Here is a 9,925-nt window from a genome sequence, read left to right on the forward strand (position 1 = left end):
TAAAAATAAAATCAACAATTTTGGAATTTTTTTTAAATTTCTACTCAAAGGATCATTTTTTGATTGATAAAAAAAAAAAAAAAACAAAAATTTTAAATACCTGCTGAACAGAATCCAAGAAATTTTTAGTTTGACATAAATCTCCACGTGTCAGCTCCTGATTAAGCGCGCGAGCATCCGCGGTATCCGCGAGGGTTGACAGTGTCTCGCGTACATCCTCAAGCCGGCGTCCCAGTGCCTCAACTTCACAGTGCAGAGGTCCATTGCTGTCTAGGCCTACGTCTGATGCAATTTGCGCGACCAGCCCGCGTAATTCCGCCAGCCGTTCTTTGTGTTCCGCTAAAGTTTCTTCGCAGACCTGAAATACAAGAAAAATAACATTAAGTAAAATAAAATGAATTAAACAATACAAAGTCCTGTTAAAATTTACATATACTCTTTTAATTCAAACAACAAATACTTGAGAAAAAAAAATCTAAATACTTTTCGCGTCTTTATCCAGAAATTTTAAAACGCCGGGTAGCATTCCATATCATTACACAGCTATATATTTATAGATCGGCATTTTCTGGTGGTGTCTACATGTTGAATGTATAATTCATCGTGAAATGTGTACTGTCTCCCTAATTCCTTTCTAATTCTATGTCGTACGAAAATAATACCGTTTTATTTAACGCAACACACTTGTATGACATTAACCGGCTACTTATACGACTTCAATAACAATAATAATAATAAAAAAAAAAATAAAAACCTAATACATTATTGATTTTCTAGATTTAAATCAGATTTTACAATTATTTTAATTTAAAATAATAACAATAATACTCCGTAAAATTGATTATCGATTTCTATCAAAAAATTTTCCGCGAAAACCATAACACGTGACCTACATAACTATCTATCGCATAAAAAATTACTTTGTCACTCACTACATAACACGTATATGCAGGTATTGTCTAAAAAGAAATAAAATAAATATACCTTAAGTTCTTCTGGTGTACACATTATCAATTACTTTAAACATTATTAATACAACATACACCACACATATTTTTTCCCGGAAAAACTTCTATTACTATTTCTATTTACTTTTCGAAGAAAAATTTAAAAAATTTGCCACAGTACACAGTGTAAATTTATGTAAATATACAAATATATAAATATGAATATAAAAATATAAGACTAAGCTAAGTCTCTAACTGAGACATAAAAGTATCTAGTTTTGTTTCGCTCGGTGTAATTTCGCACATGTGCCCGTTAAATGAAAATACCGCGTACTCGTACAAATACATATACGTATACACATACATATATACATAAAAGTATACATGTGCTTACAAATATATTCAATGAATAGTCTCATCAATCATCCATTTAATTAAATTGAATTAATCTATTACTATTTCAACTTCTAGTTCTATTAGAAACACAATCTGTCACTTGAAAATTTTCAAGAAAATTTTATTTTATTTTATTTTATTTATTTATTTACACACTTTATTATTATTAATAATAATTATTATAAATTATTAAACTGCTAGCGATTTATCAAAAAAATTTTTAAACGTGTAAAAATACAAAAATGATTTAAAAAATGAGAGCAATAGCCGCGTTCGGCGTACGGTCATGGACCAGACTGGCTGCGGGATCGATGCGCGACTCGCGCCACCAGAAAAAGTGAGACAAAAGATAGGATGAACATACTAAATGAGTAAGACCGATGATGTATTGAAGATAGCAAAGAGGGAGTATGAAACTGACGTCTGCCGCACCCCATGCCCTGTTGCTTTTCGAGGGTTGCTCTCTGCCTTACTACTATACATCACTACCTTTCATTTTAATAGAAACTCATTATATATTGTACATGTACATCACATACATATAAATGAAATTAGGTAAAATCTATACCAAGGGTTCGTCGATACATGTAGTTGGGCAATCCCTTAATATTTGTGTTATATGATACATATAGTTGGGCAATCCCTTAATATTTGTGTTAGGATGACACATCACACATCTTTCTGAAATGAAAAGGGAGATAAGAGACGGGGGTGTGGAGAAAAAGAGACTTTTGAATTAACCAGATGGTTTATCTTTTTTTTCCACGCTATCCGGCTGACCTTTGCTGTGTTTTCTGTTCCCTCCATATTCACTTTATCATTATAATTATTACATTTAAAAATATCTTCTGGGCTTATTTGTTTGTCCTATTATTTCGGTGTCAAGAAGGCGGGTTGGTTTCAATTATTTTTTTAAACAAAATCAGGGTCATGGCTGAATTTTATTTTATAGGATTGTGATGCTTTGTTTACTAATTGTTTTAGACGTTTCAGAGGTTGTGTGGAATATGAATTTATAGACTATTGTTTATTATTCGAAGAATGGTTAATTTACGCATTTAACTTTAAAAGCTTCAAGACTTTGGACTTGATTTTACTTGAATTTTATTTTAATTCATCAGGTGAAATTTATATTTTTTCTTTTTTATTTAAAAGTTCCTTTTAAATAACAATGTTGATATTTTTATTGCAAAATTTATTAGAAATTTTAAAAATTGTACTGTGAAAAAAAAATTATTGTCTAAACTCCTAATTTATTAATTTCTTTAAAAAAAATAGCAATATTTGTTTCAATTGAAATAGAAAAATTAATTAATACTTTTATTTAAATTAAATAAAAATTATCTTGATCAATTTAAAAAATCTTTCAGATAAGAAAATATATTCATGAAATTTATTAAAAATTTTCTCAATAAAATTTTATTTTTTTTTTTTTTATATATATCACAAAAAGCAATTAATTTCTAAAAATTTTTTTTTTATAAAAAATTTTAATAATTATTAAATTAAAAAAAATTAGAAAAATATATATTTCCATTTAATAAAAAAAAATAAATTTCAATATCAAAAAAATTTTTTCTAAATATAAAAATCGTTTAAATAGCTTATTTTTTTTCTTAAAACGTTTATATTCAAAACTTGTCAAACTTTCATTCTTTATTTATTTATAATTAATTCTAATTAAGATGCAATGTTTTATAATTCATAGAGAATTCTTAAACTTAAATCTATAGCTAACTTTTGATTAAATTTTCAATAATATCTAAAAATATACAAGATACAAATAAATGAATAAAATTTCCAATAAAGAAGAAAAAATACTGACCTTGACTTGTTTCAAAGCTTCTTCGGGAGGCAGATTAGTGATGCTTCCCATTTGAGTGTCAACCCAAGCTTTAACAGCAGCACTTGAGTCCCTGTACTGCTCCCACAATCTCACAGCGTGCTGGTACTTTGTACAAAGCTCACCCAGCTCGGATCTGGTGTCTTCCCAAGCTTGGACAGCTTCATTTACTGCGGCATTAACGCGCTCGCTTACTTCTGCAGTGCAAACTTCCAGTAGAGGCTCCGCTGCGGCGCGCAATTCTTCTACCCAGGATTCGCGAGCTCCTAAGTCGCCATTCAGACCCTAAAAAATTCAAAAAGCCAATTAGAATTCATATAAAATTTTGAATTTTAAATTAAAAATTAAAAGTAAATTTTTTAATGCAATTAATAATGATAATTTATTAATTATTAGATAAATAATTTATATCGATGATAAATATTTTTTATCCATGACACACATTCGTGTTCGTGAATGTATAAATATTTAATAAAATTTTCTCGAGATATAGAACGCTAAAGTAAAAACGAGTGTGTAAATGGGTGAATTTATTTTCTGATCTTACGTCATTGAAAAGATCACCGCATATAATATAAAACATAAACCTAACTTTACATTTATATTTATATCTTTACTATGTTTCCGTATTTCAATAGCACGCGTCATTGATATTTTATATTTACGTTGACACGCAATTATAATTATTACGCGTGTTATGCTCGCGCGAAATGAATTATTATAATTGCTATCGGCCATTGCGAAATTAAGCTAATCGGTTCAGGTAAAGAACGTAGTTGGTTGTTTATTTTCTGTATGGATGAGTGGGTGGTATTTAAAGTTTATATTAATAAGTTTTGGTTTTAATAGAATTTATTGGTCTGATTTTTATTGAAGTAATTGTTTTTTTTTAAACTTGGGTAATTTTATAACAATTGCTTTGGTGGACACACTGGCATGCAGGTCACGAACGTAGACGCTCTGCATCCGGTATCCATAAATAGTTCATTACACTCGGCGATCTGGGTGATAATATTTATCGGCGATTAATAATTATAAATTTATCCTCAAAGAGATACAATTTTTTTTTCTATTTGAGTAAATACTCCGTATAAAAAAATGAATTTTAATTTAATAAATATTAAAAAATTTTTTTTTAAGTTTTTTAAGAAAAAATAGTTAAATAAAATAATAATTTAATAACATTAAATAAATTTTTTTTTTTTAATAATTAAAGAAATTTTTCATTTAAAATTCGAGCCACCAAATAAAATTTTAGAGTTTAATTTTTTACAAAGTAAAAAAAATGATAAATATTAAAGATTAAAAAAGAATATTTTTTATTCCATTATACAAAAAAATTATCGAACTTAAAAAATTATATTGAAGAATTTGATAAAAATTTTTAAGAATAAAAAGAATAGAATAAATATCAATATTGATTAAAATAAGATTAAAAAAAAATGCATGAACAAATTTTTAATTAAAAATTTTCAAAGAAAATAAAGAAAAAAAATAAACTGAGCATAAAATTACTTTAAAGTTTTTAAAGAAATTGCAGAAAAAAATTTACATAGAAAACTCTAGATAAAACTTGAGAAAAAAATATATAAAGCACGGATTTTACGGAAGTAATGTTTCCGGTAAGCGAGCATAGCTTCTCACGAAGGAATTTTCGTACCGCCTAATGACAGCCACCAAGAAACAGCTACTAGAGAATAGAAAGAGAATCCAACTCTTTAAGTACAAAATATATTTAAACATATAGAGATACACATACTTTTTAAATGAATCCTAAGCACCCGGAAGCTTGGGTAAGCTAAATTCCACGTAGAACAATTTGCACCTGCATGTCTACAATATTTTATTTGAATCCACTGATATAACTATGACTAGACTCAACTTTATCCTGTATTCTCGGTATTTTCTGTTCACTTTTTACTTATAATATAATTATTATTATGTATTATTTATCAGCTACTATCCTTAGTTTAACGTCTATTGTCTTCCTAATAATCCTCACCACAATGTCAATACAAAAATAAATAAAATAAAATATCAATAACAATGACACGTGGAAAAAAAGGTGGGACCAAAAAACGAGCACTATCACTTCCAACGGTTCGATGACTACTGACTGAACAAGACTAGACACAAGACATAAAACACAAGACTCTATCAAATCAACCAGTCTAAGCCTAGACTACAAATAAACTATCACGCCGTCGCTCTTAAAACCTTTTTACAGTTAGATTTTTTTTTTTATTTAAATTAAACACTAAACACCAACTAATTATCAATTTAAATTATTAACCAATATTTTAATTACATAAATTTTTCCACTCGCTGCTAATAAATAATCAATTTCTGGGCGGGAGATTACTTCAATAATTAGCACGGGCTTTACCGGTCACTCGATAATCTCAAAAAATTGATTAGGAGGATATCATCCCAAATATTTAAGTGTTATCATTAGACTTCTAAATAAAATACTCTTAATTTGAATTTAACTTTAAATTTAAATTAAAAAATATAAAAAAAAAATTTGTAAACTGACCCGTAACGCGCTGAGTGCAAAACTGATAGCAGCCGAGCAGAATTCAAGTAAATTCAACCGAACCGCTGTGATAAGAGTACTACGCAGGCGCAACTCTCTTGCATTGCATTATTTAGACTCAAAATTATTATCTTTTGAGTAAATAATTTAATATATATATTTGCGTAATTAAACTAACTAAAGAGTGGATTTGTTTTTGTTAATACAACGTAACGATGCATTGTTTTGTTTGTGTTATTTAAGAAGAGATTATATTTAGATGGTTTCTTTATTAATATTATTTTATTTTGTTTTTATAGAAGACTTTTATATTTTTATAAATTTCTTTTGGAGATTAAATTCAATTTTATATAAAATTTTTTCAAGTATGTTCTAAGTACTTTAAATCTTGAATATTAAACTCTTATTTTAAATTGTATTTCTTATATTTCGTTTGAAATATAAGAAATACCATAAAATGTATGAGGACCAAGTTTATAGAAAATCACATTTTTTATGAAAAGTTCTACTCTATTCAAAATATCAATTTCAAATTTTTAAAAATAATTTTTTTCGATTTTATTATTGAAAAAAAAATTTTTTTATAGGACTTCTTATTAGAATTTTAGAAATTTACCTATAGGATGCTAGATATAATATAATTTATGAGATATTTTTGATAAAGAATTGAAAATTCTATGAAAATAATAATTATTAAAGTTAAAAATGTACTTTTCAATCTTTTATCGTATTATTTATGTAAGAGATTAAAATCAGTTACGCTCAACGGGTGTCCTATTTCAAAACACAGTAACTGCAAAATTTTTAGTACTAATTTTTTTTTTACATTATAGCATTCTTTAGTACATTAATTAAGCAACCTATTTTTTTTTTCTAATGTACCTTATATGTCTAAATTAAATTTTTTATCAATTTAAAACGTAAACTTTTTTCTATGATCCAAAATTGAAAAAATTTAAGAAATATCTGTAACTGTATTTTAAAGTGAAGCATCCACTTACCTGACAGACGCGAAATACGATAAAACTCATGAGAATATTTAAATAAAAAATAAGAATTTCTATTAAAAATAATCATTACTCTTCCGTATATTATTCAAATTAAAATTTTACTCTTATAAACTTAATTAGCAATTTAAAGCACTTACTTCAAGGTGTTCAGTAGCCTTAAGAAGTCTATCATAGTCGACGGAGCCCTGAATAGCCAGAACCTTCATCATATGATCAGCTTCTTGAACAGACTGCTGAACCATTTCTAGTTGCCGTTCGAACCGTCTCCAGAGGCTCAACCTGCTCTTCAAAAGAGCCAAGAGTTTCGCGCATCGCGACTCGAGATCAGTGTTGACATCCTGGAGGGTGGAGATGTCTCTCTCGATGCTGACAGGCGACACAGAGACGCGCATTCCTCCGGGTACTGTGTGTAACAACTGCCTGAGACCCATCAGATCTTTCCATAAGACCGCGAGTTCGTCAGCGACCTGAGAGCATCTTTTGACTCCTCCCTCGACGACGTCGCTTCCGTGTCTTTCACAGGCTTCACATTGATCCAAGACCATCGACTGTCTAGTATGAGCTTTCCTAACTCGCGCTAGACCTCGTTGGAGAGCTTGCAGTCGGTCTTGGACCAATTGCGCGGCATCGAGTTCCTCGCGAACTTGGCTCTCCATGCGGCCTGCGAAGGATAAAAGAACGCTGACCTGCTCGCTTTCAGCCGCAGGAAGCATTCCCAGTTTTACTAGTTCGTCCTGGATGATGCAAACTCGCTCGAAAAGAACTGAGAGACGTCCCACGTACAGCTCGAGTTCGTCTTCTGTTTTTAGAACTCCGTGGAAACCCTCTATTGTGGTGCGAAGTTCGCTCAATTCGCGTTCAAGCAGCCGCAGTTTTTCGTTTATTGGTGTGTCTTCAGAGGATATTGTGTCCGCAACTGCTTTCTGGATGGTTTTTATCTTGCCGGACACTCTGTGCCAGCGGTCTTGGAACTCTCCGTGGAATTGGCGCTGTATCATCTCGTCTGATAAGGGAATCACGTGCAAACCTTGTTCGAAACATTTTGCCGCTTCGTTTCGTAAATTGTTGTGGATTTCGTACTGCGCTTTTATTTCCTGTGGAAATTAAATTTTTTTTTAGTAGTTATAATTTTTATTTGTTTTTTCATTTACTAAATTATTTTTTAATAAAATAAAGAGGCGTTTTTTTTTATTAATATTAAGGTAAAAATTTTTTTGATGTAAAGGTCTTAAAGATTAGAAATAATATATTCATTATTGAAATTAATGATTTCATTAATTGAATAAGTATCAAAATTAAAGAAAGTGTCAGCAATGGGGTCCCCGCCACTAATGGGGTCTTTCCCTGTTGAAAAGCTCCAATAAGATCCCATCAAAAGCGACAAAAGCCACTTAGAAACCAATAAAATTTATGGGTTTCTAAGTGGCTTTTGTCACTTTTGATGGGATCCTATTGGAAATTTTAAACAGGGTTTACCCCAATGTAAAAAATTCGTGAATTTTTGTTGATAATAATTTACAAATATTATAGTTCCAAAAATGGAAAAAAAAATTGTTACACCGAAAGAAATAATTCTTGGTTCTAGAATAATATTTTTTGACTCAAAAAACTTTTTGAAAAAAAAAAAAAAATCAATAAATTCACACTCCAAAACAAGTTCGGCTTTCCTTAAAATTTTCTTGGTTTATGAATTTGCAAATACATTTTTTTTCTGAGCAAATAATTCAATTTCTAATTTAAAGAATTTTTATAAAATTTATCTTTTTTTTATAAAAAAAGTAATTTAAGTTTAATATTAATAAATGAAATAAGTTAAAATATATTAATAAATTATTATTATGATTTTTAAAAATGGTTATAATAATAATTAAAAAATGATGTAAACTGACATTATTAATTGTTAAACTTATTTAAAATAAACTCCAAAGGTCACTTAGGACTTTGATAAAAAGTTTCCAAGCACTCGTGTTTAAAAAAAGATTAAGACTTCTATTCGTAATTGGCGCTTTGCCAAGTAAAAACTCTAATAGAATTTGATCTTCAAGCCTGACTCTACATTAATTATAAAAACTTGTTTTCAATAAATCAAAGACAAGCAACCGAGACTGAATGACTTACCCAGAATTGACGCATATGGCCGTCCCAATTATCCTTCAGAGTATCTAGTTCTCGCTCCGTGGTCGCCATCCAGTTTTCCAGCCGATTAGTCAGCACTTCATGGGTACTCCAGCTGTCGCGGAAGATCAGCAAGCTCCTCAACGAAGAGTCTACTTCTTCTTGGAGCTTGGCAATCACATCCAGAGACTCTCTGTACCTTTCATCAAGGTCCTCCACCTCCAGGAGTTCCTGCAGAATATTTACAGAGTCGAACAGCTGGTGCAGCCTTGCCTGGTGCATTGCGATGTCTGAAGACAGCGATTGGTACAAAGAAATGTACTGGTCGTAATCAGAAGAAGTAACTGTCTGCAAATCAGGAACTCGCTGATGCGCGATTTGGAGCCACCCTCGCTCTTCCTTGAACCCTTGCTCCAGGACTATCCACTTGGAAGCGGCCAGAGACATCTGCTGCGCCCTAGAAGCTGCTCGGTCCAGCAAAGAACCAGCCCGGCTGTGCAGATTCTCATGGAACTCCGCGTGTTTGGTCCGCGTTTCAATATCCAAATTGTCTTCCAACGACTCTAGAATCGCTCGACAGTGGTTCAAATTAACGAAGAACTTTCTGTGCTTCTGCATTTCTTCTTGCAGATGCTCGAGACTCATCACGAATATTGGACTAGCGAGCAAATCTTCAGCGACATCTGTTATTTGTGCAAAGTCCTGCAATGTCTGCTCATATTCTTCTGCTACAGACATCAACTGGAGCAAGCGTTCCCGTTCCACGTTTATATTGTGCTCAATTGTCATAGTTAATTCGTGAGCTTGGTAGGTTTCATCTGGTACCGACCTTCCGGGATAACTCTTCAGCAAATCTCTTACAGAAGCAATCAGTTTGTTTGTATTGCACATGTGAGAACGGTTTGTGTTCTCCAATTTGTCCAGTTCTTCCAATTTTTTAGTTGTTGATTCCGTGCGTTCGATTATTGTGTTCAGTTCACTGAATTGTTCTAGGACCAATCTGAAAATAAGTGAATATATTAAATTTTTAGTTATTATTTTTAAAATCTAATCACTATTGAATGAATCATACACTGAA

At 30.7% G+C, this 9,925-nt stretch overlaps 1 protein-coding gene across 17 annotated transcripts in view; it reads right to left on the reverse strand.

Annotated features, from left to right (window-relative positions):
• The window catches only part of LOC123259892 (nesprin-1), a 91,088-nt gene that overhangs the window by 11,515 nt on the left and 69,648 nt on the right, over nucleotides 1-9,925 (reverse strand). For all 17 annotated transcript variants that reach the window (XM_044720680.1, XM_044720677.1, XM_044720669.1 and 14 more), the window contains 4 exons: nucleotides 8,851-9,847; nucleotides 6,870-7,826; nucleotides 3,169-3,471; nucleotides 101-358 (listed from right to left, as the gene is read on the reverse strand). In XM_044720680.1, coding sequence (XP_044576615.1) covers nucleotides 101-358; nucleotides 3,169-3,471; nucleotides 6,870-7,826; nucleotides 8,851-9,847 — 2,515 coding nt within the window. The remainder of the gene's footprint in view (nucleotides 1-100; nucleotides 359-3,168; nucleotides 3,472-6,869; nucleotides 7,827-8,850; nucleotides 9,848-9,925) is intronic.

This window comes from Cotesia glomerata, linkage group LG2, assembly GCF_020080835.1.
Source record: "Cotesia glomerata isolate CgM1 linkage group LG2, MPM_Cglom_v2.3, whole genome shotgun sequence".
In the NCBI taxonomy this organism is placed as follows: domain Eukaryota; kingdom Metazoa; phylum Arthropoda; class Insecta; order Hymenoptera; family Braconidae; genus Cotesia; species Cotesia glomerata.